Below are 27,386 nucleotides of genomic sequence, written 5' to 3'. Positions count from 1 at the left end.
AGGAAAACAAGTAACATGGCTGCAATTCCATGAGCTGGGGAGCTCAGGGAATGTGGTGGAGTCATACTGCTTAAAAGCACAGTGACTGCTACAGCAGAGGAAATGTTTAATATGCAGTTAACACAGACAACTGTTATGCTTTCACTTTCAGATACACAAGATAATCTGTTACTATTTAGGGGAAATTTGTGTGTTCACTTTAAGCTGATAAAATATGGGTGCCTAAAAAAGTATAAAAGTATAAACATTTCCCCCTACACAATTACATTTTTAGTAAATTAAATTCAGTTTTAACTTCTTAAAAAAAGACAAAAATTGTAGGTGTTGTGGAGGGGCCAGCAGCTTCCTGTGCAGACCACATCCAAGTCACAAAACACAGTACAAACCCTTTCAAGCATTAGGCACATGGACAAAACATTTAGCCCAGTGCTCAACCTGCTTAGTAGAAATATTTTTTACAAATTGTTCTGGCAAACTTTTATCAATGTGTAAGTCCTTTAAAAATAACAACAAAAGAGTAGACCCTAGGTGTCTGAAAATCAGGCTTTTGAGTAAAGGATTACCTACAGAATATGCATAAATTCTGAAATCACCAAGAATGGAAACAGCAACGTCTTTAGGATTCAGAACAATCCTGTAGCTTTTTGAAACTCAATGAAGCTGAGTTTATACCATCCATTTCATTAAGTGTTTTAAAGATGCACTAAAGATTTTGCTGAAAACATAGTGTATTAAAAAGCTCCAGTCTTGTGTATTAACCTTCATCAAGGACAAACTAATAAAGCTGCACCAGTTTTTTTTCAAACACTGTTCTTTAACTGCATAGTTGAAACTGTATATGGAGAGAAAGGTTGATTACAGGTATCCTGAATGTCCAAAAGAATTATGTTTTTCAATTGGATGAGGTTGTGTTCACACTAAGGTTGATTTTAATACCAGTAATAGTGACAAGGACCTAGGACTACCCAGCCATACTTCTGTAAAACCTCCAGCTCTAGAAAAAATTTCTACCATAAACCACATAGTTCAATGCTTATAGGCATTTTATAAAAGCACAAACACATATATAAGTACAAATATCTCAAAAGAAACAGAACACTCCGTTGGTCATTTTAAGCAAATTTTGATTCCCCTTCCAAGCATCTGGATAAGACTGGAGCATAATTTTCGCAGGAGACTTTTAACAGAAGGAACATGAAGAATAACTCAGATGAAGGCCATTTTCTCCGAGTTTAGTTTTCCCTTTGGGTATTAAAATATGCTGTAAGTCCAGTCAATATATACACCCTTCCTTCAGAGAAACCTTTTCTCTGTTGTGTAATTTTTTCACATGCTAGTTTCAGTTGATCTCCTAGGCTGTTATTACATAATAGAGTATGTCAGAGAGCCATAAGGAATGTGCAGTATAACACAGTCAACCAGGGCTGCCACTGATTCTGAAACAATGTAGGCCCAAATACTTGCATTTGTGGGCTGTAACACATGTGTGTCTGTGTGTGTGTGTGTGTCTGTCTGTGTGTGTGTGTCTGTGTCTGCCTGAGTGTGTGTCTGTGTGTGTGTCTGTGTGTGTGTGTGTGTGTGTGTGTGTCTGTCTGTGTGTGTGTGTGTGTGTCTGTCTGTGTGTGTGTGTCTGTGTCTGCCTGAGTGTGTGTCTGTGTGTGTGTCTGTGTGTGTGTGTGTGTGTGTGTGTGTCTGTCTGTGTGTGTGTGTGTGTGTCTGTCTGTGTGTGTGTGTCTGTGTCTGCCTGTGTGTCTGTGTCTGTCTGTGTGTGTGTCTGTGTGTGTGTCTGTGTGTGTGTGTGTCTGTGTGTGTGTGTGTCTGTGTGTGTGTGTGTGTCTGTGTCTGCCTGTGTGTCTGTCTGTGTGTGTGTCTGTGTCTGCCTGAGTGTGTGTGTGTGTCTGCCTGAGTGTGTGTGTCTGTGTCTGTCTGTGTGTGTGTGTCTGTGTCTGCCTGAGTGTGTGTGTGTGTGTGTGTCTGTGTCTGTCTGTGTGTGTGTGTGTGTGTGTGTCTGTGTCTGTCTGTGTGTGTGTCTGTGTCTGCCTGAGTGTGTCTGTGTGTGTCTGTCTGTGTGTCTGTGTCTGCCTGAGTGTGTGTGTGTGTGTCTGTCTGTCTGTGTGTCTGTCTGTGTGTCTGTGTGTGCCTGTGTCTCTGAGTGTCTGTGTGTCTGTGTAGCACCAATTACATAGTCCTTTTAAGGTTTACAATTAGCAGGAAAACTTTTCCAGACTGATCAACATTGGGTCATCCAGCACCAGACATTAAGTGCTACATGTCTCCAAGGAAAATATGAGTGCATGGTCATCTCTTTTCAAATGACCAGTGTCAATCAGCCCACAAGAGAGTACGACCATGCACTACAACCAAAACTTAACACACACTCCCACAGCATCTATTCTCATTATGTAATCTTGCAATGCTTCCAGCCAGTTGACACCAGCTTATAGGCAAAAATGGTTGAACCCAGATCAACAGCAAATTGTTTAAATCAGATTTTTCCTTTTGCAGCTGAGCCTCTTCAGTGTGACAATTCACTGCATCTTCAAATAAAAGAGAAAAAATCGTCACCATTCAATACTGTCTTCACATCCTGGAACCTCGTTCTTGCAAAATCTGAAACAGACCAATAAAAATTCTATAAATGAAAATTAGCTCAATGTCATTCCTAAAGCATGGAGGTCAAAGACCAATATAATGACTATTTCAGATAACCAGTAAAGTGTCAAGGACCTGGTTCACGGACATTCCTGGGGTCCTTTAAAGCTGAAAAAAGAGAAATTGATATCTACAATGTCTACTACCAAAACCCATTAAAACAGATGTAAAACACTGCTAGGAATTGAGTATTATTAATATAACCAAGGCTTAGGAGTTGGCAAATGTAAAAAGGAAGCCATTACACCTCATCCTAGTTCTGAACATGCTTAGGTAATGTGTCGTAAATAAACTCAGGTACTTTAATTATTAGAAATTTAATTTAATCTCCATTTTTCCTGTTCCAGTAAAATGTCCTTAACTTTCAGGTGCAAATTAAGTTCCATAAATTAGTGCTGAAAACAACGGCACACTGGATGAGGTGATGCAAGAAGTTTTCAAAGGCCAAGTGAACGACCTCGCAAGATTTAAACCAACAACATGAAGACCACCTATTCTACTTACAGTTTGACTGGATTTTCTCCTTTTCTGTTTCAGTTTTGTTTGGATCCTCCAGTGAGGAAAGGATCCAAGTCTTAGGATTGATTGTCCACGCAACAATACTTTCATGTTTTTGCTCTAAACTGAATGGCATCCAGCAATAACCAGGTCAGTTCTCGGGCTGACCAGCAGAACCAACCATGACAGCAGTGAAACCAAGCATCAAGCAAAGCTTCAAATGTACTCAGCACAAGTATTTAAGAATGTTCATCTGTAAAGAAAAGTCTTATGATGCTTCATTTTCTTTTGCTTCTTGATACAGAAAGATGTTTTCCATGGGCCATGACATACTTTAGGGTGTATTTTAGATGCAAACATTGTTTATTTCACAAGGATAATTTACTACATGTACTAAGGAAAAGGTGTTTAATATGAAACTATAGGAAAGGTACAAGTGAATTCTGTGAGGAAAAGGCAGGCTCTGTAAATTACTCAGCAACTGCGTGTATAATATATTCAAAAGGGACTAAACAAACTGAGAGAAGATAGTGCCACTGGTACTGACTTGTGGTGATACAGTGTCATTGTAGCTTCCATACAATGATCTGGATGAAAGCTTGAAGCCAAAATTCCTAAACTGAGGTTTCCTGGAAGGTGGGGAAATATATCAGGAGTAAATATCATAAATGCTTCATATTTAAAACTGTTTCTTCAAGTATTTGCTGTTGGTCACAACTGAGAAAAAGACACTGGATAAAATAGTGGCCAACAGTCTGCCCCAGCAAATGTAGTCCATGTGAAACCATATCCAACAGAGACAAAAACATGTCTGTGGCAGCTGGAAAATAATTGTGGTCTATTAATCTTTCAAATTTAATATTGGAAGCACTTGAGTTAATTCTTTCCCAGAAGACAAAAAAGATTTAGAACTACATTCTGTAGTATTGGGATCACACGCAATAAGAGAAAGCCAAGCCAGACCTGGACGCTGAACTTTGCACACTTTACTGAGCCAGTAAACCCAATGCAAAGGAGAAAATTCCATCATATCAGGCAATATTTTAACACACTTTGCTTGCTACTTTTTCAGTAACCTCTGCTAAAGGGGAAATCAAAGAATCACAGAAGGGTTTGGGTTGGAAGGGACCTTAAAGATCATCAAGTTCCACCCCCTTGTCATGGGCTGGGACACCTCCCACCAGCCCAGGTTGCTCCAAGCCCTGTCCAACTTGGCCTTGGACACCTTCAGGGATGGGGCAGCCACAGCTTCTCTGGACAACCTGTGCCAGGGTCTCACCATCCTCATAATAAAGAGTATGTTCATCTTATTATCTAATCTAAAGACTCTTTCAGTTCAAAAACATCTCCCCTTGTCCTGTCACTATGAGCTCCCAGTAAAAAAGTCTTTTTCCATCTTTCTCATAAGGCTCTTTTAAGTACTGGAAGACTGCAATAACACTTCTCCTGAGCCTCCTCTTCTCCAGGCCAAATAATTCCAACTCTCTCAGCCTGTCTTCACAGGAGAGGTGTTCCAGCTCACAGACCCTTTTCATGTTCCTCCTGTGGACCCAGTCTCACAACTCCATGTCTTTCTTGTAGTAGGAATCCCAGAGCTGGATACAGCATTCCAGGTGGGATCTCATGAGAGTGGAGTAAAGCTGCTGGCCATGCTTCTTTTGCTGCAGTACTGGATAACTGGCTTTCTAGTCTGCAAGTATTGCTGTCTCATATCCAGGTTTTCACCCACCAGTATCCCCAGGTCCTCCTCAGTCAGCCCATTCGTCAGCCAGACTGTACTGACACTGGGGACTCTCCCAACCCCAATTTTCACGTTTCTGTTCTGTTTTCCCTACAGGTGCACCAGATCCAAAGTTGACTTATAAATTCTAAACAATGTCTGAATGAACTCTCATATTCTAAGATCCCAAGTGAGATTCCTTCTTAGGGAAGCAGAACATGAGAACTATATCCTCCCACTCAAAATAAAGGCACTTCTGCTACAACAGTGGTTTATTAAGGACTGTTTGCCCCTCGGGCAGCTTAAGAATATTGCATTTTAATTCAGCATAGTGCCAGTTTACTTTCTTTCAATAAAGCTTCATATTTGATTAATTCCCTTCAGCCATTTCTGAAGACTAGGCAAAAGGTCTCATTCTACTCTAGCAGTTGTTTCTGTTAGCATCAGTTAAGAAAACAGTGGGGTTTTTCAGCCATGTGAAGGAACTTCATAGAATCATAGCATATCCTGAGTTGGAAGGGACCCACAAAGACCACCAAGTGATGACCCTGGCCCTGCACAGGACAACCTCAAGAATGACACCATGTGCTTGAGAGCATTGTCCAAACTTCAGAGATAAATGTAATGCTGCTTTACAGCTAAAAAGTTCTCATTCAGTGGTAAATACCTTCAATTTATACAGGCTCAAGTGAGTGACTACCCACACTGTACTACTGATCATTCAATGCTATGTCATCTTCTACAAACTCGAGAGCAGAATAAATATGAGCACTGCTTGTAGACACATTAGGGGAAGGTTCTTTCAGATGCAAATTTTTTTGTGCTCTTCCACTTGTGACTGTTAAAGTACCTTGATCTTGTATCAGATGTCAAATGACAGTGGAAAGAATCTCTCCCCAGAAAGTTGTTTCCTATGGCACCAAGATCACACTGTTTACTTGTGTTTGCCGTATCTTGATTAAAAAAAATCATTGATTTCAAAATTATCAGATTAAGACCACCTTTGGACTGCACTGCACTTTAGTCAAGTTTGCTAAATTACTGCCAAATCAGACATTCACTGAAAATGTGTACTGTAAACTTGTACCAGATGCCTCTACGTATAAAAAACCCATTAGACAGAAAAGGTGGTGCATGGGAAATAAAAATGAAAAGCAATTCTGACCCTAGAATCTACATGAAGAACTTTCCTTCTCAGCAAAACCTCAAAGGAACAAATCTCAATACAGTTTGTAACAGCAACAGTCATTACTGTGTTAAAGCAGCAATATCCAGAACAGGAATTCTGTCTGTGCTAACCATGCTACAACTATAAACACAAACACACACACAGAGCACCACGACTAGCCGAAGGACAGCACTTGGGGGTGGGAATTGGAAGGGACAGAAAGCATCTGGTTAGAATCCTGGGGCAGCTAGTGCTCACCATGACATTTACACTTAATCTGAGTCATTCATATCGTAATCCGTATCTTCATCCTCACTCTGAGTGTCATGCAGCATGCAGCAAGTATAGAAAAAGGAAGGGAAAAGAAGAGATTGCAAGTGAGTCAGAGCTGCAAAAAAGTACAGTCCACTTACACCTGAAGCATCTGGCAATGACATTTATTTGTTTTCTCCTGGGACCTCCACTCTTAGTAAAAGAGTATGACAGCTGGCAATTTCAAGAAGGAACATAATGGATTTATGACAATTTCCTTTACCAAATGTCCTAAAATCAGCAGATAGAAGCCAATAGTTCCATGCAATGTAACAACAGGGAGTGTAAGTACAGAGAAAAGTTAAATAAAGCCATAAAAAGCTGGTACCTTAACTCTGTGTACTCTATGCTGTGGATGCAAAAGGACAATACTAGCATCTAACTTTGGATGCAGACACTGTGAACAAGTTTTGGCCATCTGTCCCAAGAGTGCTGGGTCAATAAAGTGACATGAAAGAGAGGAATGCTTGTGGGAATAGAGGTTATCTTTGGATCGTGCTATGGCTACCAGTAAAACCACTGGAACCATTTAAGATCAATTTCCTTTGCTTAGGTGAATTACAAGGTTACACAGAAGTCATCTACTAACTTATTATGCTGACTGTTACCCAAAAAAAGAAAACACAAGGAAAAAGTCTCTAACAAGGACTGAAGGTGAAGCTTGATTAGATGGCTATCAGAAAACGCTTTTTTCCAGTTCTGAAAGTCCAGGACTATTAACTAAAACCGAAGTGCTTGCCAATAAAAATTACATACTGGCAGGTGTTTTTTCTCTAACCCAATCTGCTGTAAATGGAATAGGAAGACTTTCTTACGGCATCTAAAAGTTGGTACCCACACATAAACACATTATTCTGTATGTATCAGTGGATACTAGAATTTCAGTCACATCAGCTTCATGAGGGCAAACTCAGGCACTACTGAAGAGCCTAGAGGATAATGCTCAGAGGGAACTGTGGACACAGCAGCTCTTGAAATCCAGTCAAGATTCCTGAACACAGATGCCAGAAACCTCTCAAGAAAAATTTGTTTTTCCCAGTCACAACATATATCTGTGTAAAAAATTCTGATCTATTAGAAACACAATATATAAAAACTACTTTTCAAGTATTGCCCATTAATTGCTAGTAACAGCTCAACTCTTCCAGGACAAAAGAAGTGACTATTTATATCTCCAGCCAAAATTAACAGGAATGCTTTTTCATCACAGTGGTCAAATTACCCTTTTTTCTCTCATTGAAACAATGACCAAGCAGTTATTGATGGGGAGGTCTAAGACAGCTTCTCTCAGAGAGACTCAGTTTACACAGTTGTGTTGCAGGCTGAACTAGCTTTTGTGTTTAAACACTTTCATTTGATCCATATTTTCTTTTAAATTAAGGATGCAACTTCTGAAACTCCCCGCACGTGTACCACCATTCCTTGTGAAGATGTTGATTAGGCTCTAGAATTCCATATTTTATTTCAGGCAGGTATCTCAGTCCGAAGTTATTACCACACACCTCTAACTTGTCAACTTTCAAAGTTTTCCTGAAGCATCCAGGCAAAACCAGATCCTGACTAGGGTTTTGAAAAGAGTGAGCCATGGCTGAACCAGGCTCACTGCCTCCTCTTGACTATATTAGTCCTTTACAATTCTTTGGAAGTTTTATCTCAATAGTGACAGAAGAACATAATTATTCATTTCACTAGAGATCCAACATCAGGCTTGGGGTATTTTTATAGTGCATATCATAAAATTGACTCTGTATGTGGAGCTGCATAAGCATGTTACAAAGCACAGAAAGCAATGAAGTTTTATCTTTTTGAGGTCTCGCATCCAAGGCTTGGATCCATTTTTAGCATTATTTCAAAATTAATTTCTTCAAAGGTGATTCTTGAAAAAGCAACCTTTGATGTTTCACCACTTGTTTTCCATCTGCATATATGAAATTAAAAGCTTTTGATACAGGAGCATCCAGTTTGTCTGCAGTAATCTCCTCATACAATGCAGCAATACAATGATAAAAGCTGTTCACTGTGCATGACACACAACACACATGACAGAACTGCTCTGGTTTATAACTAGTCAGCTGTGATTTTACATTTTCCCTTGTACAAATTCTGAAAGACAACTGAGTAAAATGCTAAGAAACTGTGCCCATTACAATCTTTTTGTAAAGTTGATTAGAGAAAGTACAGATAATTGAGTAGAACTCAGAAAACATTATGCTAAAAAGTACCTTTTATGACATATTGCACATGACTCTGTTTTACAGAGATAGCATCTTACCAGATCCATTCTTGGCAGTGATTTCTTCAGCTGAAGCCAAGCAAGAAAAACAAAACCTAGATTCTCAATTGTAAACAGCAAATATCTGCCAAAACTTGAAAAAGAAAAGGTATTGAAAAAGTACAGAATATTGTATTTAAATAATCTACAAATGCATAATAAATGTATCCTGACTGTACCATTTACAGTCTCTCATCCAATGTACAAGGAATTAGTCATAAAAGACAGGGGGAAAGGCAATTAAATAATGGTCCAGAACAGAGGCAGATCTAACATGACTGTGAAGCCCACCCAATTCAACATAATTTCTTTAGTCCAATGTCTATCAACTTACCTTTGCTTTTTCACTGGGTTCACTGGTTGTGCCATATGGAGTGTTATGCAATTCCTTTGAGACAACACACAGAAATTCAGCCTGATCTTCACTGCCATAGTTATAGGAAGAACCGATACTGACCAGCTGAAAGATGAAAAACAAAAAGTCAATTACCTTTCCACATAAAAGAAATTCCATAAGGTCTCACCATTAGTACAAACACTCCTCACTCTTCACACTGTTGGTTGTGCATGAAGCACAATTCTCCACTTCAATGCAAATACGTTTTGATGTTGACAAATACACTGACACTGATGATAAGATAAACACAGCCTTTCTTTTTAAACAGTTACAGCATTAATGATTTACAGTTATGATTATACTGTGAAAGAAAAGGCTACAGATGCAGACCAGTAGAGAAGCAGCCTGTTCCACTTCCATTATTTACTGGGAACCTTCACATCCTCCAGAGTTAATTTTTAAAGAGTTTGTGCCTTAACAAGGCATGATTTAACATGTAAATGCCTGCAGGCAGAAAGTTCTTTATCCTGAAGGAATCCTCACCACTACTTACAGAATAACAGTATTTCTATTAGAACATATTTTGAATGGACAAAGACAGAATTTACATTTGCTTGTAAAACACCAAGACACAGGATGGTGGGACACCCATTAACATCTGAAATTTGTATGTGCAGCTACAAGGAAGTTAATTAAGGAAGTGCTACAAGCAGAAGCCATGTATAATGAAATGTGATGTATTTACAAGTTTCTACAAGTCTCTATATTGAATGATAAATGAAAATTTACTGAGAAAGAAGGATATACTCTCAGTATCAATACTATCTCTCATGCAGATGTGTATCAAATGGCAGAAATTGTCTTACTTTAACACAACATACTTACCTAATGCTAGAAGCTTTACGTAGCCTGCCTTTCCATAACAGAATGAATTCAGATATAGCTGGTTCATTTTTAAAGTTTGATTTCAAAAGCATGACAAGACAGTGTATGGTGTTATTATTACTGATACAGCTCCAATCCTAAAACCAGTTGCAGAGATACACTGTATCTAAATGTCATAACCAAAACTATATTGAATCTACCTGCCAAATCATCACACACATACAATAAGGCTGTCTTCCTTCCCAGTCTCTACTGTGCTATTAAAGTGCACTGGAAATGGCTCCATGTAGAAGGCCTGACTTGTTTTTTAGGACAAGAGCACTTGAAACACTGTAGTTATCTCTGTAACAGTGTTCTGCTATTAGTCTGGCAGAACAAGAAGCAAAAGCCTTGTTACAGCACGGAAGGTGCAGTCCATAAGAAATCTTGATACAGTCTGTACTTGAGGGGTAAGATTATCCCTTCCACACAAACAGAAGTCACACCAAGGTTAAAAGCAGCTTCCATACAGCATTGTCAGGAGAAAATAAAGTCTCGCTGTACTTCCAAGGAGAGAGGGGAGGAACACTCGGATGTTCTCGCGCTGCGGTACCACAGCCAGGGCAGCGGCTCCGCGGGCGGGCAGAGCGATGGCTACAGAGAGCAGAGACACGGTGTCTGCACAACAAACCAAGCTGACTCCAAGCCCAGGCAACGTCAAAGATTTTGGACCCTGGTAGTATTACAGCATACAAGACAGCCTTCCATGAACAAAACTGACCATCAAAATTCATCACTCTCAAATTATGTACTTTAACTTCACTGGCTGTGTGTTATCACCAGAAACCTTTCCCTGCCTCCTCCTCTCCTAACACCACTCCAGTTCTGCAAAATACATACACAGTCAGCAGTGAACACAGGCTGATCAAAAATGTATGTGTTAAAGACATTTTTTCCACCAAAACCATGTAAAGAAGTTACAAACCCCCAGTTTTTTCAGAAGCACCAATGCATCCTCAACATAACAGTGTCATTTACCTTGAGGCTTTAAGGCAGCTAATCTTCCACAATGGATACTGATACTCTGCAGTCTGCACCACACCATATTTGTGTAATGCAGAATTACAAAACCCACAAAGTAAAACTAGTTCCTTAGTTGCATAAAATGGACAAAGAAAATCTACTGAAGAGCTGGAAGATCAACCCAAATTTACTTTGTATGTTGAGATGATTTTTTGATTGTCTTCCCTATCAACAAAAAATACAATACACACATTTTCAGAAAAAATAGCAGTTAAGTTGGCTCTAAATTTAACAAAGTGGTATAAAGTTTATCCTATATATTACACAGTAATTACAAATCATTTAATATAACTACTGCAGCTGCTTCAATTATTGAGGTAAAAGGTAGGACATTAAACAGTATTTTTAACCCACTTAAAGGCTGGAAAATGTTCAGAAAGTTGGATACATGTTTAAATAAAGCCACACAAAATTCACTTTCTCTGAAGAGAAATCTGAATAAAATTCAAGCATACAATTTGATGAGTATACAGTCAACTTTTCTTCTTTCAAAATGGCAACAACTCTCTATCAGATAAGCTGTGATAACTAGCAGAAGGAAAAATACTTCTTCACTTATTGACACTCTAAAGAAATAAATTACCTCTCTGAAAGGAGATCCCATACAAAATCCAAACATCAGCCAAATCATCAGTTCTGGCTAACCAAGCTACTTGCTAATGCTTCATAATACAATGACATAAGTTAACTTCTTGCATCTCAGTCTTTTTAGGAGACATGGCAGACTGAATACCTGTTAGCCAACTGGATAGGACTATGGATTTAGTTGACTGTGAAACACCTAATGATTTTTTGCCATTACTGATTAGCTGGCAGAATTCAAGATAAAGTCACTTTTGCAACATTAAACACACATTCCCCAAAACTCCAACTCATGCTACTCCCATAAGCAGTTTTATTATGTGAGAAGCTAAGAATGTATAGTTTGTGTAATACCAATAGCATGCTAGAAATTTTTTGTAGCTTTTTGAAATGCATCAACAATAAAGTTGATGGCAGAAAAAGAAACAATGGAAAATGACTGAAGATTAGAACTAACTGCTGTGTCAGGAATTAAGATCAGAAATACACTATTGCTTTAGTACTCCTATTCCAAAAGTCACCCCACTGTTCCCAGTGTTGGTGGCAATACTTCAAGAAGGATGCTGATAAACTGGAAGATCCATCCCCCCTCTTTTCCTCATGTCTGCCCATCCCTACACCACCAACACTCAATCCCCCCCAAAAAGAACCCACAACAAATCAGAGTAATCTGAGCTCTGCAAAACAGGTGTTACAATGCATAGTCAAAGGATTTCAGATTATCCACACTACTGTTTTTCTCAGACTTTCTGAAAGGACAAACTCTTTTTGGCTCATGGGGCTTAAATGATCAAGACCTCAAGAAAGGAAAAAAAGAATGTTTAGAAACTCTGAATTTCATAGATTTGTATGATTTATATACACATATATATAACTACACATGTATGCATACATGCATGTATCTATTTTCCCCCATTGGTTTACTCCTTCCACGACTTCCTACTAAAGCTGTGTGGTCCTGTTTAAGCAACCCTGTGAGCCCCAACAGTGTCACAACCGAGCACGGGAAAATGTCAATGTTACTTATCACAGAAAATTCACTACATAATGATCCATTCACCATTTGAATGGAAAAGGGGCGATGGCACTAGCAGGTTGTCAGCTACAACTAAAGAAGACAGGAATGAAAAGCATTATTATCATCATCATTGTTATTGAGTCAACAGAAATAGTTATCGCTTGATGTGCCAGTAGAGCTCATGATTTTCCTTAAAAGACAAAGAAATCAAAGCAAGGCAGTTCCTGTCTCATAGTAAGTAACCTTATTTTTGAAGCAAACAAATCTCATGCCTAACTGAACCGAGGCTTATCTCAAAACCAGACACATTTCAGTAATGTGCCTATACAGATTTACTCTCTTGGTTTAGCAACGTTCATCCAAATGCTATACAAGTGTATTCACCAGACAAATCAGGAATAGTATTATCATCTCAGATAACCACTCCAATTTGCACAAAGAGCAGCCGTGTCTTCCTCTGCTTCCCAGTGGAGTTAACTCATATTAACCAACTCTTCTACTTCACCACTACCAATTAATTTCCTTCTCTATCTTGTGATGGTATGATTCACAAAACCCAGTAAATTTTTATCTAATTCTATTTTAGTTTGTCTTTTTTTTTTTAATTATGCTAAGGGCTAGCAGAATAATTTTCCTTTACAGAATCAAGTTGTATGAATCTAAGAATGGCCTCTATGCCTTTCAGAGTTATAATGCATTTGTTCTACTGCCTTCTCAAGGGATTTGCAAAAGTTTATAGAGACAGGCACATCAGCTCTTCAACTCAGCACTGGTAACTGATGCAAGGCCTGAAAACATTTTTATTACAGGTCTCTTAAAGCAACTATCAGACTTCAAAGCTTCAATTTTTAAAAATTATTATTTTTATTTTACACCTGCATTCATTTCTTCACTGCCTTCCTCATCTTCCATTTGATGATGCTGAAGTTTACTTTGATTTCCCTAGGACATGAATGCATGAATGACATCATGCTGCCTGTACCCTACACAGACCTAACAAGCTGCAGTTCTTACTCTATTCCAGAAAGTCTGAAAATCCACAGTGTTGATTCCACATTCAAAATGTTACCTATACAACTGAAATAAACAGACAGTGCTTGGTTCATGAAAAACAGATTCTGGAATACAGGGGGGTAACAGCCCAGGTTCAAAATCCAGAATTGCATGGCTAAGTGTCCACGTAAAGTCATAGGCAAAGCTCTGCTTTTATCCAGCCACTTCACTACCACGTTACCTTCAGGATGTTATACTCCTCTTTCCGACTGTATAACCATATATATATAGCAAGGAAAAGAATAAGTACTCCAAGCATTTTATTGATGAAAATACTACAGAGCACCACGTTCCCAAATCAATTCACATGTGACACTTTGAAATAGAGCTGAGATATGTAAAGTACTGGAAACTGTCTCCACATTACTGGTTAGCAAAAAAATCCTTCCCAAACTCATGAATGTTTGGAAGCAACAAAGCAATTAAAAAAGCAGTGAAAAGAGAACAAAAGGGACAAAGAAGGATGAGCCTAAAAAGCCAATGAGTGAGGCTTGGAGTCTCCATTTGAGTTTCAAGAAAATGTCCCAAGAAAACAATAAAACAAAAAAACCCCACCCAGGGCGTTTTTTCCACTTGAGACCCAAAAATTTAAAATTTCTGATTTTGTTCTCCCCTCACTCCTCCATATGAAAAATTCCTGTCATTTGTTGTTCCAATTTGAACATATTTCATCCATCTAAAAAACAGTTAAGCTCTGAGTTACCAGAAACAAAGGGTTCAAACTCGGACCTTTACAGGCTATTTGGTGGATGAAACAATCATTGTTCCAGTTGACTATAACAGAGAAATGTGCCCTTCTGAACCCAGTGAAGACAAAGATGTATTTACAGGGCTCCTAAGGTTTGAATTCTACCCTTCTTCCTTAACAAGTATGTATCAAAGGATGTTAACTTTGGAGGAAGGTTTAAGAAAAAGAAGTTACCTACTGAGAAGGTAAGAACACTTTTTAAGAAAAAACTTTAACTAAATAACTAGGGGATTTTTATTTGGGTTTTATTATATTTACAGTATGAACATTCATAATGTATAATGAAATATCATGAATATAAATAAAAAACCAGTCACAAATACACACAAATTACTATGTGCTGTACATCCAGGAATAAAGTGGAATGATTTGAAAGCAGCAGAAACGCAAAGAGGCCAAGCACATCAGCGTGAGGGCAAAGAGAATGGTGTGACACACCTCACTGCAGCATTTCTGGAAGCATCTCTCTTCCCCTTTCACCTCCCGTGACACTATCAGCAGATACTCTGCCTGCTGAGCCCGGCCACAGACGGACTGGGAACCTATACTGACAAGCTGAAATAACCAATCAAAGCAAAACACAAAAAGAAACCTTTGTGAAGCTGAAGCACATACTGTTATCCAAATCGTACAAATAACAGAGGAGCTCAAACATTCAGGTAACATTTACTTGCCACTAGAACAGGTTGCTATAAAGCTACAACTTTCATTTCAACATCAAACAATTATTAAGGCAGTTGCAAAGCCCTTTGTAATTGTAAGGGAAGTTAAGATTTACTAATAGCAAGACAGAAAACTCCCCATGTCACTGTGGTGTAGCCAACTACTCTGAAAAACATCAAGGAAGTTTGGTGCATTATGGAAGGAAGCATTATTTCCCTGCTGCACTTGCCAAATGGAGAAGGTAATGTGGATGTAAGACTGGAAGGTGTTAATTTAAGCAATGTATCAAGCCTGGTTATGAAAGAGCTTCATCTTGTCCTAAATATTGATAAACAAAATACAGCTAAAGAAACATATGAAGTCAACTAAAGGAAAAAACGTTGATGCTCTAAGTTGCTTTCAGAAGGGGTAATTTACAGAAGAGCCAAGAAAATACCTGGAGTAGAAAAAAAATCTGTCTTGTTCCCATAAAAACCACTAGCAAGAACTCTGGTCACACTTGCCAAATGTCTAATAATTCAAAGTTCAGCTAAACATCAGCTAAATTTCTCAAGTTGTTACTATAAAAAATATTCTACCTTAATGGCAATTCCTAGCCCATTTAAATTAAAGCATACCTGTCAGCACCCTTGAGAAAGATTACAGCTTTGAAATAAGTGTGAAGAGCTAGACAACAACTGCCTATTCTGAGTAAAGTGGAGATTACAATGGATGAAAAGGCCCATGAATGGTAAATTTATACATATCCTGCTACTGTTATGTGAAAATTTTGAAGGCAGCAGCTAAATACCACCTTCCTCATACAGGGAACATATTTAAGACTGTGTTATGGTGACAGACTCACGTTACATTAATCATTAAAATTTACATGACCAACAGCACTGCTGTCTAAGCCTCCATATGTACCAATTTTGTATAGCCTAATGTTTCTTATTATGTTGTATTGCCAAAATATTGGCTTTTTCTGATTGCCTGAAGAAGTAAAAATTGAAGCTAAAAATGCTCTACAAAGTAGCCCACTGAAATCAGAAAAGTAAGGCAGTGTAATTTTTGCTAAGAGATTTTCAACTGGGACATAATCACACTGTTCCAGCAAAGCCTCCATTCATATTCTTTGCAAAAGGGCATCAAAACATCTGCCTAAGTGTACCAAAAGTTCAGCACCTTCCGCTCCTATTTAATTACCACATCCAATCATATTTTACAACAAAATTTTGAAATGTTAAGGGGAAAGAAATGTTTTTGATCCAAACAAACCACTCAGACACGTTGCACGGGGCTCAGAGCACAAGAACTCCCAATCCATAGGAATATCTCTCCTCTGAAAAAGCCAATGATTTCAGCTTTTCTCGGGTACAAAGCACTCCTGAAAGAAGCATACTGCAGAGCAACACAGACTTAGATAAGATAACAAATTACAAAAATGAGACACTGTTCTCAGATCTTAACAATAAAACTGTTTACCTTATACAGAATATACTAATCCTGTTCAAAGTGAATGCTGTGTGCTAAAAGCAGGTCTGCAATACGACCAAAGAAGGGAATAGCCTGGTGGGAGGTATAATACAGCTCTTGTGTTTATCTACTTCAAACCTCGTGTCTAAAAGAGTGCAACATGGCAGAGGGAGGAAGTGGGGAGAAAGCTGGATGAAACAGGGGCATAATGTTCAAGAAAACCACTGGACTTTTCCAGTTGTAAAGAGATTATAACAACTCTTTCAGAAGTTGCACTGTCAAATCAAAGCAGTATTACTCCCAAATCCAATATCCCCAAAGACTAAACGGCTTTAGGATAAGTAAAAGCCATGGCATCATTTAATCTTTTAAAAGTAAAGAATCTCTGTAATGAAAGCCAGTTTCTCATGGCAAAGAAGAATGTTGAAACACCTTTGTTAATGCACTGGTCATAAAAGTCACATGCATTAAGTGAAGATCTTTCTACAGGGACTTCTACCACATTCACCTTCTGGCACGGCAAACAGACCTGGTAATACTTGAGCCCGAGACCTGAACATAAAAAGCTTTCTCTGTGCCAGCTGAGTCTATCTGATTATGGCTGTCTTCCTGACACCAGCACCTTACACATCTCATCAAATATAAACAAAATGTTCTCTTTTACCTTTGTGTCCTGAACATTTTTAAAAGGTTGCTTTGTTATGTTTTTAGAGTGAGACTGCACAGGACAACGGGCTTGTGCTTACTCCAGTCTCTCCTACAGTAGGCAGGCATCAGCCACTGAAAAAGGTGCTGGCAGCTGAGCACTCGTGTCTCAGAGTTAACAGACTCATTGCTCCAGTGCAGTTAAATGTTCTGCTAGGTTGGGAATGTGAAGGATGAAGAAGTCGTACAGTTAGTTTCTTATTTACAGAGATAAGAAAAAATAACAGAAAAATCTTTTGCAATTTTACAATATATTCTTGAAGGTGCACACAAAGCTATTTTTATACAGCACACAGAACGAAAACAATCACATACCTCACAGCTCTCCAGCTCCACATCCACACTGCTTAAGTCCAAACTTCTATGTCTATCAATTTTTTACCTGAAGAACCACTCTTGGGGCCTGACAAACATTTATCTCCCAAGCTCTTTTTTTTTACCCAGAGCTCTTTAACATACCATCCACATAAAATTGTATTAGATAATTTTGGTTGATTTACCCTTCAACTGCCCATGTGCAGACACTGAATAATTACATTTCAGACATGACACAGATGTTTTTAAAGAAAGTCAGCACAATTTACCTCCTGGAAAGCTATTTTTTGTTCTATGACAAACACAAATATCACATTTTACCTTAACTGTGTATGTTTATACAAATTCTGAACATGACTGAATTAAAGAGATGCACAGAAATTAATTTATATTCCTTTTTCATAAAACTCAGTTTTTAGAAGACTTTGTAACTATATCCCATATGAGTTTTTTACCTGTTCAAATTTCCAACCGTCGGACATTGTGGAAACCATTTGAGTGAGTTCCTCTTCCTGGCACTGCAGCACTCTGTATACATGTTTGACTGGCACCTTCAAGATGAAATATAAGATGCTCAACAGGTCATGGAATTCACCATGTTTGTGACTTCTCTGAAGCTGCCCTTACTCTCTAGAAATGGTCAGCAATACCACCCCGAACCCATCCAGAGCAATGAATAACTAGGACCATTTTATCTGGGACATCCTGTGATCCCACAACTTGACTTCAAGAGGAATTTGGCAACATGAGTTCTGAATATCTCCACAAAGACTCAGTTACCAGGGAAGTTCAGAGTAGCAGAGTTAAAGAACAAAGTTTCTCTTTCATATTCACGTTCAAGGAGAAATATTCATGAGCTGCTTGCTATGAGAAGCAGCAGTCTTCTCAACCACAGGGCACTACAAATAAAGAAACTAACTTTGCTACAAAAATGTATGACAGGAGCTAAATAGTATCTGTATGCATGCTGCATAAATATACTGTATAAACAGCAGTTATACCATAATTAGGCAATCTCATTATATTCAGACTGTTAAATGAAAATGAGAAATATATATTCTAAAATATATTCTCAAAAAACTGTTCTCTAAAATAACTATTTCTAGAAAGGATAATATGGCAAATTCTACTACTACAAGACATTTCAGAACAATTATTTAGAGTTTTATCATGTTCTGAACAAGATGTGTGAACTTTGCAAGTAGACTGACAGGAGCAAGTAATTCAGAATAATAATCTTTTTATCCTAAGAGTTCTAGCTCATCCAGAGATGAGGGCAGCCATTCAGTACCTTACTGGGGAAATGAGCAGTTACATGAAGATCAAATGGAACCCACCCACTACTTGTCATAGAACAAATAATCAAAAGCTCACAAGAAAACAGCCTCACCTGTGAGATTTTGCTGTCTCTTTCTCTTATTTTGTCCTTTACCAGTTTTATTAGTGATGTGATATTGTAGAATTCAGCCTCTTCCAGTACACCTAGTATGGAAACATTTTTTGGAAAGATAGTGTAATCAAAGATTCCAGGCCAAAATCACCAACGAGTTCCTAAAATTTTCCTCTCTACAGCTACATAAATCTTTTTATTTTATCATCCTATGATAAGATAATTTACCAACCAAATGATTCTTGCCTCTTTCAGGCACATGTAGTCAGTATTTAGCTCATTCTAAAAAACTGTCCTAAAAACCCCAAAAGAAAGCAGATGCCATTTCATGTATAGAATGAGGCAGAAAAGCAAAAGAGGGGCACAGACACCATTCCTTGGCAGACTGACAGACCACCGAGCTCAGGCCCTGCCTCTGGCTGGAATGCAAAAGAGAAATTCAAATAATCCTACTGAAAATCTCTGCAGCTGCCAGCATGTACGAAATTTTCCTTCCTGTCATTTGAGATCTTAGATCCTGAAACAAAAGCTTAAAGGCACTGCTTCAACTCACACCTTCAAGGCTTACCTGTTCTCCACACATAAGACACAATACACGTGGAAATGATATTTCATAGTATTTCCTGCTAATATAGTTAGATGGTACCTCTCTAACAAATTTCAATGCCTTATCAATACAGTTTTAGTACCACATGTTTTAAGGCAGTCATCCTCCATTAGGGAAAAATTGTTACAAGCTGGGGACAGAGAGGGAGAAGCCAAAGGCAGAATTTAGTCTTCAAGAGCATATTTCACACTTCTGAACATCCCAGACCTTCACTCTTATTTGACTTACATCTTCTAAAGCTTGTTTCCCAGGCAGCACTCTCTTGCTTGAAAAGGACTAAACCCAAAGATGAAGACTACAACACAAGGCATCTCCCCTTCTGTTTGAATACTTACTGGGTTTGTTACATCACGAATCACACTCAAAATGCTTAAGTAACAGCACATACTATAGCTGCAGGATACCTCTCAGCTTTGCTTGAAACAGATTGAAATGCTACACTGATTAAGATTTACCATCTAGTTCTAAATTAGTTTTGATGACTCAAAAGTCATGAAAAATAATAAGCAAGTGATAAGTAACCAGAAGTTTTGGTAAAGTCTTACCTTCCTCAGCTAGGTCCTTGTTAATAACCAGTTTCCCGTGTCTCAGATAGTTCAGCACCGGCCCAAAGTATGTCGGGTCTCTGTCTATTAAATAGGCACCTGTTTCATCCTAGATTAGAAAAAACAAACAAAAACCAAACAAAAACCCAAACCAAAACAACAAAACACAAAAACCCCCAAACAAACAAGCCAAAAACCCCACAATGATTTGAACATCCAAGTGGGAATTGTAAGCTAATATTCAGCTTGCCATCTGAATAGCAAGCACGTATTCAGATGTGGCCACATCTATTAAAGGCAAATTGTATAAAGAGATCAAAAGGAAGGAATTCAACAACGTAGTTGTAGTTTTCCCAGATTATCACTGAAATGTGTAATACACAACCTCTCTTATCGGATCAATCACCCACAGCCCTTTATCAAAGATTATCAACTTAGCATGAAAGATCTAAGTAGGAAGAGAGAACACTGACAGTTAAGGTTAAAAAATAACACTTAAAATGAGGGCATTTTTTTAGGAAACCTGAAGAATCAGAATAAAGGTTACATTCTAGGGAGGCTCAAATACCAGTTTTTCCTTTTTCTTGTTTTCTGTTAGTTTTTTTTTAGTTAAAGGCAAACAAACATACTTCTTTTTAGCCTCAACACCTCGTTCTATAAACATTTGGTTTTGTCCCATCTCTGACAGACAAAACTGACGGGGTACTGAGAACTGCCATGTACCAAGCAAAGGTTGTATGTGCATCTTCTAAATAAAAGTACACTGGTGTTGCAGTTCCTGCCTCCCTTGTGGAGACAGTGATGGAGTGGATCAAATTAAATAATGCTCAGTTTCCTGAACAGACTGCGGTGTTTTGTGAAATGCAAAACGTCAAGAAATCCAGAGGTGATATTCCTGACATAGAGAAAAAGAAACAAAACAGGTATCTCCTATGTTATTTAGGATCTATCTGTGATCAATGCAGTACTGACACATTTTGTGTTGGCCAGAGGTCTAAGGAAGATTCATAAGACAGATGTCTAACAGATTCTACTGCTTCCTTCTACTACCAAGTGAATCACTAAGAGCATTAATCCTTTACTACTTCAGGTTTTGGTACAACAGATATCCTACAGAGACATACTGAAGAGATGTGGCAGCAGCCCAAATACGTTTTTACTTATTCTTAATATTCTGGTAGTTTACAGGAGATACTCAAAAAAGTGTCATTACTAACAATTCTAGCTAAATTTGAACCATTCTGCATGGACACCACACAAGAGAGTGATACTTGCTGTTCCACATGAAAAAAAGTTCTACTGACCCATTCCTTTGCTTTTGGACATTGATGTTTACATATAAAAGTTTGCTTACTGAACTGTGATACCTGAAAACTCTCTCTACTTAACAGTACCTAGAGTTCCTAAAATGTTTCATTGGAAAAAAGATAGTGGATATATGGATTCAGTTTCTGAATAACTGCATTTGTCTAACTGGGATTGGTAGAACATATGACCACAGCCTGAACTACAAAAGCCACATACACCTCTCTATGATTACAAGCTAAATACTGCACACAAACACACTGTCATTTTAGAAGTAGTGAAGGTGTGTTTAATTTCATATAAAATTAACTATTCAAGGAAACATTAATACATTAAAACATGCTCAGTTAACTGATACTCAGACCAGACAAGGCTTGATGACGTCTCATCACAATTTCTTCTGATCTAAAGGTCTCAGAGAAGCAAGGCTATGCACCAGAACCAGTGGGCAGAAAAAGTGAACAAAACTCTGCAGTTTTATTACATCACATTTAAATACATTTACATTACCAAAACACTTCAAGAATGAACAATCTACAGAAAAAACACTGCAATGTTTTTTCATATCACCTTATGAAGCAATAGTGGCCCACCAGCTCTATACCACCTCAGGGACAGAAAGGTGGGTCACAGAAGCAAGTAATTAAAACCTTTACATGAAATGGCAAGTAACAACAGTGACTTCACTCCTTCCACAAAAGGCTTTAACTTTTTCTATACACTAAACAAGCTTCCAACAAAACCACAAAGGGAAGAAGCTACAATGTTAGGCCTTTTCTTTCAAGTTCCACCTTACCAGAGGTCATATAAGAATAAAATGCCACCCCAGTAGTGTCACTGTTTACTCTGTGGAGCCTTTCAGGCAATAGTGTGTCTTGAAAAATAATAAAGAAGGAAGCCAAAAGTGTTATAAATTAGTAAATATCAATACTTATAGAACTCTGGCTAAATGCTAACAGTGTGCAGTAAAAATTCTTCAACAGCATTCACTCTAGCATGTAAAAATTGCAAATGCAAAAATTACCTACCCAGACACATTTACAGGTATGGAAAACATGCATTGATTAACATTATTCCAAAGAGGAAGATGTGTGTCTTGAACCTTACAGCTCAGGTTTGCTACAGACTAGCAGCAGGGAGTCAAGACCCAAAAAGGAAAATCAGCAAAGAATATTGTAATCATGTGCAAAAAATGCACAAGCAAAAGGGGCACAAATTGACCTCCTCAGCATCTTCCTATGGAAAATGCCTTATCACTCCTCCTTTAGAGTGAGCTGTCTGAATAGCCTTCAATGTATGCTAAGCACTTCAGGCTGAAATCACTAAGAAAAGCCGATTACACTCCATCTTTAAGGATATTTATATAAACATAAATCCAATAAACACTGACACAGAAGTGCAGCCACCTGCTCTACCTAGAGCTCTCAAAATACAGGTCGTAAGTTTATCAGAATATTATCAGGATTGTTTTCATCCAGATGTACATAAAAACACATTGTATTCCCATGTATAATTAGCATTTTGACACTTTCTAAAAGAAGGTTTTCTTTTATTGCAAGATTAGAATAATAAATTGCACTTAAAATGTGATCTAGAAATCTAAAGATATAGTTGCAGTCTGCACATACATAACTAGCTTTAGGCTTGCTTAATAGACCTTGGTGTCCCTGCTATGCAATTTCCTCTGCTAACCAGTAAATTATGAAGCCATTTTCCAAACTTCAGGCAAACACCACAAACATAAGACAAATCTACGTCCTAATAAGGTTTCTGTTTTTTCTCTTGTATATATATTTTATACAAACAGGGATTAATGTTTACCAGAACAGCAGCTGAAACTCATTTTCTCTCCATTCACCCCAACATTTTGACCCCAGAGCCGTTTAATGCAAATTTTGACACTCTTCATAAGAAAACTTAAAGTAAATGCACCAATTGTCTTTGTGCATCCAGCCCCAAAGTGCTAATTAATGACACAAGTGTTTGTGTCTTTATCCAGTTCTGGTTTTGCATTACCTTCTTCTCTCTAGCAAGTTTTCCCCTCCTTGTCCCCAAGTCCTAGAACATTTTCCATACGTGCTTTATGAGGACACCATTTAAAAGCCAGCATGGCTCAGGTACAGTGAACCTGCACTTGCTGCTACCCTCTCCCACATTTTAGAGGAAGACTAAAAACTTGCTCTTAAAGTTTCAATCACCTAGTTCAGTGTACCAATGAAAAGTCAGTGTAGCTCACAATCATATTCCTTTCTCAATCCCAAAGCATATCCACAATTCAGCATTCATGAAGACAAAAGATGGAAAATGCACAAGTATTTTCAAAGAATTAGAAAAATACTGGCCAAAACATTTAAATGATTGTGTATTCCTGTTGCACACACTTCTACTTCAATTATAGAGACTGAGGGTCAAAGGAACCATAATGAACACTTACTCTGATCTTGGCTTAAAACACACATAACTCAATTTATTTAAAGTGAAATTTAACGTTTAGAACATGGTGGTGAAATGTAACCATTTTGTGTAAGCCATTCCAATAAATAATTACTGTCACTGTTAAGAACAGGTACTTTCCTGCATGAGCATCCACAGTTTGACCCTTCACCAGCTGGATCTCACAGTACCTTTGCGAGGCTGATCAGGCTTCCCCATTAGATTTCTACTCTCCATGTATGTCCTTCTGGACTGAGAAGTCACTCCTTAAACTCCATGCCAGTGAAACAGTCTTGCTTCTTATAACCTTCTGCCACATCCAGTGACTACCCACTACACCACGGTAACACTGAACTGGGAATGCTGGAGTCAGGTCCAGGATTCCAGTAGGACTTCAGTGGTGGACTAAATACACACATCTCCCCAGTCCCAATCAACAGTCTCCTCAAGAATTGCATTAACACAGTATTTGGAGTGAATTTATTTCCAGTTAGTTATCTTCATTGAGACCAATACTTTTCCAGAATGTGTACACTCAGTCCACACCACCAGGCTCTTGGCTCTAAGCTGTGTGCTCTAACAGAAGCAAAAACCGGCATAATTTACATATATTGAGCAAGTAGAAGTTCTGCTAAAGGCAGCAGTATGCACAGAAATATAGTAACATTGGGCACTAAATCCAGATTTAGAAATAGTTGTCTCCTCTACCCTCTGTGTTTTTTAAATCTTGAGCTACTTGTCCAGAACACATTTTTCACAAACTACATGGCCCAAAAACTTCGAGCACCACCAGAATGCCAGAACTTATCAAAACTACATCAGTAACACAACCCACCTAACTAGTCAGAAATCTCACAGATAAATAAAGTTTACCTCAGTTATTTCTCAGAATATTGACAACAATTTAGATATTTCTTTGAGATGACAGTTAAGGATGTGCTGCCAGGAAGATTTTGAATTTTCTAAAATATTCAGTGCTTGCTTCTATCTTTGACAGATTCTACCTTAGTACAAATACATCTAACTTCAGAAAGGCATTAAAAATCAAGCATGAATACTGTTGCCAAAACCTTATTATGAAAGTCTGACAATCTTCTCACTTAGGGGAAAGTTAAAAGAATGATAGACCAGTTTGTAAAAGAAAAACTGGTATATAGCTAAAATAGGAAGATGTTGAAATAGGGAAATCTCTGAAGTAATGCAGTAAAAGCATTAAATTAAACAATGATGAAAAGGTGAGCAAGGCTCTGCTTGTCTATTTTCACATATTCACCTCTAAAGCAAGATTTAAATATTTCAGAAAACATATCCTACTGTGAGCAGTAAGTATGAGAACTACCACTCATCTGTCTGCTGAAATGATTCTCAGTCTTACATCCCAAGTTGTGCATGACTTTGTAACGCACACTAAATTCAGAGAATCTATGCCACCACCTTATTCCATTAAACATTAGTTTTGCCTCAGGGAGTGCCAAGGTTAACCTTTCTTCTGTTGCAAGTGGAAACATCTGACACCAAAAGACAGGCTGCTCCATTCTACTCAACATTAGCACCTGAAGGTGCTTTGAAGGCAAACATGCTCCCTTTCTTGAAGCCTTTCAGTTCTTTTAGTAGCACCCATTAAGGAAATCACAGAATATCCTGAGTTGGAAGGGATCCACAAGGAACATCCAAGTCCAACTCCCAGCTGTGCCCAGGACATCCCCAACAATCCCACCCTGTCCCTGAGAGCGTTTTCCAAACGCCCCTGGAGCTCTGGCAGCCTTGGGGCTGTGCCCACTGCCCTGGGGAGCCTGGTCAGTGCCCACCACCCTCTGGGGGAAGAGCCTTTTTCTACCATCCAACCTAAACCTCCCTAGCACAGCTTCAGCTGTTCCCTCCAGTCCTGTCACTGGTCACGGAGAGCAAAGATCAGTGCTGCCTCTTGTAAGGAGCTGCAGACTGCTATGGGGTCTTCCCTCAGTCTCCTCCAGCTGAACAAGCCAACTGACCTGAGCTGTTCGTCCTACAGCTTCCCCTCAAGGCCCTTCACCATCTTGTGTCCCTCCTTTGGATGCTCTCGAAGAGTTTTGTATCCTTCTACTATTGCGGTGCCCAAAATGCCTCCAGGCCTTGAGATGAGGCTGCCCCAGCACAGAGTGAGACAATCACCTGCCCTGCCTGGCCGCTGATGCTGTGCCTGAGGCCTCCCAGGACACACCTGGCCCTCCCATCTGCCAGGGCACAAGGCACTGCCTTCTCTTTTATTTAAGAAAACATGAGTGGAAAGCATTCCTACTCTCTCCTGAGTAAAGATAGTTTCTGACCTATCAACAAGCCAACTACATTTTAAATTTACTTTTATATGTTAGTTTAAGCTCTCCAAAAACACTCAACCCAAAACAAAGGCAACAACAAAAAAGCCACTCCCACATCACCTCATCTGAAGGGGTTTTTTATCTAACTCTGGAACACTAGGTCTTGTTCCCTACCTTCTTAAGTGTTCAAATATCCTTTATGGAAGTTATGCCTGAGAAAATGATGAAATCTACTACTAATCTCACTGAAAAAAAATCATATAAAAAAGGCAACTCTTTATTTTCAACCTGTTGGTTATATATTTAAGGATTATAAGCTGTTCTTTTTTTCCCTAAAGTTTACCATAGTGGAAACCCATTTTTGTCCATGATGCTCCAAAATCACTTTCAGAGCCAACACTATACACAAATACTGTATATCTGTTACTACATACCACCCCATAGTTAAATCTTAATAACTTTTCTTTCCCCACTAAAACTGAGTCAGAAGGAGTATTGAAATATTCACTGTCACCCACCATTTGCAATCTACGCAGAATATGGAACGTTTTTCTAAAGAATTGCTGAAAGACAGAATGCTACGCCCAAGTGAGAGGTTATTATCAAAAGTACTTTGTTCGAGTTCTTGAAATTGAACAAGAGGGTGATGACACTGCAAAAATAACACAACGTCAGTGCATGCAAATAATCCATTCAAATGCTACAACTAAACCCCGTCAAACAACATAAACACGCAACCATACGAACGATCCTGTCCTCTCCGATGTATTTCTGAGCAGCTGTGTTACTCGCGAAACCGGCGGTTTCGCAGCACGCCAGCCCACCTTCCAGCCCGGCTCTCCTGAAGCTCAGGGGCTCATTAAACAGCCCCTCAGAAACTGCCCCGGCGGCGGCAGCGCCGGGCCCAGCGCTCCCTCCACAGCAGGGCCGCTCGGGCAGGCGGCACAGGGCAGGGCGCTGCCATCGCGGGGACGGAGCGGAGAGACGGGCCGGCGGTGCGGGGTCGGGGGAGCGGGAGAGCGGGGTCGGGGGAGCGGGCCCGCAGCGGAGCCCGCACTCACCTTGTCAGAGTCCAGGTCGGGATCGGCCTGGCAGAGGCGGAAGAGGAAGGACTTGGGGTCCCTGCAGAGCGTCTGTCGGGTGGTCAGGAAGCAGGTGCCCCCCACGTTCAGCCGCACCCACTTGCCGGGCGGCGGCGCGGAGCTGCACCGGCGGCAGGGCCCGCCAGCGCCGAGGCTGCCGGCCGCGGGCACGGGAAGCTCGCAGTGGTTCTCCGCCGCCATCCTCGCCGTCGCCGGAAGAGGCCGCCCCGCCGGCCGGGCTGCGGCCGCCCCGCCCGCCGGAAGCGCCCGCCGGGCCTGCTG

The 27,386-nt window shown here is 39.3% G+C and overlaps 1 protein-coding gene across 1 annotated transcript; it reads right to left on the bottom strand.

Moving 5' to 3' along the window:
* Positions 1 to 1,025: 1,025 nt before the first annotated feature.
* KCTD5 (potassium channel tetramerization domain containing 5) lies at positions 1,026 to 27,345 on the bottom strand. Its single transcript, XM_071570717.1, has 6 exons — positions 27,084 to 27,345; positions 19,988 to 20,096; positions 18,836 to 18,927; positions 17,901 to 17,996; positions 8,957 to 9,082; positions 1,026 to 2,610 (listed from the first exon to the last, which is right to left on the bottom strand). Exons 1-6 carry the CDS (start codon positions 27,303 to 27,305, stop codon positions 2,581 to 2,583), a joined length of 675 nt encoding a protein of 224 aa, XP_071426818.1. The 5' UTR covers positions 27,306 to 27,345; the 3' UTR covers positions 1,026 to 2,580.
* Between the last annotated feature and the right edge of the window lie 41 nt (positions 27,346 to 27,386).

Source organism: Pithys albifrons, chromosome 16, assembly GCF_047495875.1.
Source record: "Pithys albifrons albifrons isolate INPA30051 chromosome 16, PitAlb_v1, whole genome shotgun sequence".
Taxonomy (NCBI): domain Eukaryota; kingdom Metazoa; phylum Chordata; class Aves; order Passeriformes; family Thamnophilidae; genus Pithys; species Pithys albifrons.
This window is presented reverse-complemented; position numbering and strand designations above follow the sequence as displayed.

Bases quoted from the DNA above. Each gene is read 5' to 3' on its own strand.
- KCTD5 (XM_071570717.1), bottom strand. From the start codon at position 27,305: ATGGCGGCGGAGAACCACTGCGAGCTTCCCGTGCCCGCGGCCGGCAGC. The intron at 18,928-19,987 runs GTAAGACTTTAC...TTTCCATACTAG, and splicing joins CAAGGACCTAGCTGAGGAAG to GTGTACTGGAAGAGGCTGAA. The intron at 2,611-8,956 runs GTAAGTTGATAG...GGTCTGTTTCAG, and splicing joins AACCCAGTGAAAAAGCAAAG to ATTTTGCAAGAACGAGGTTC.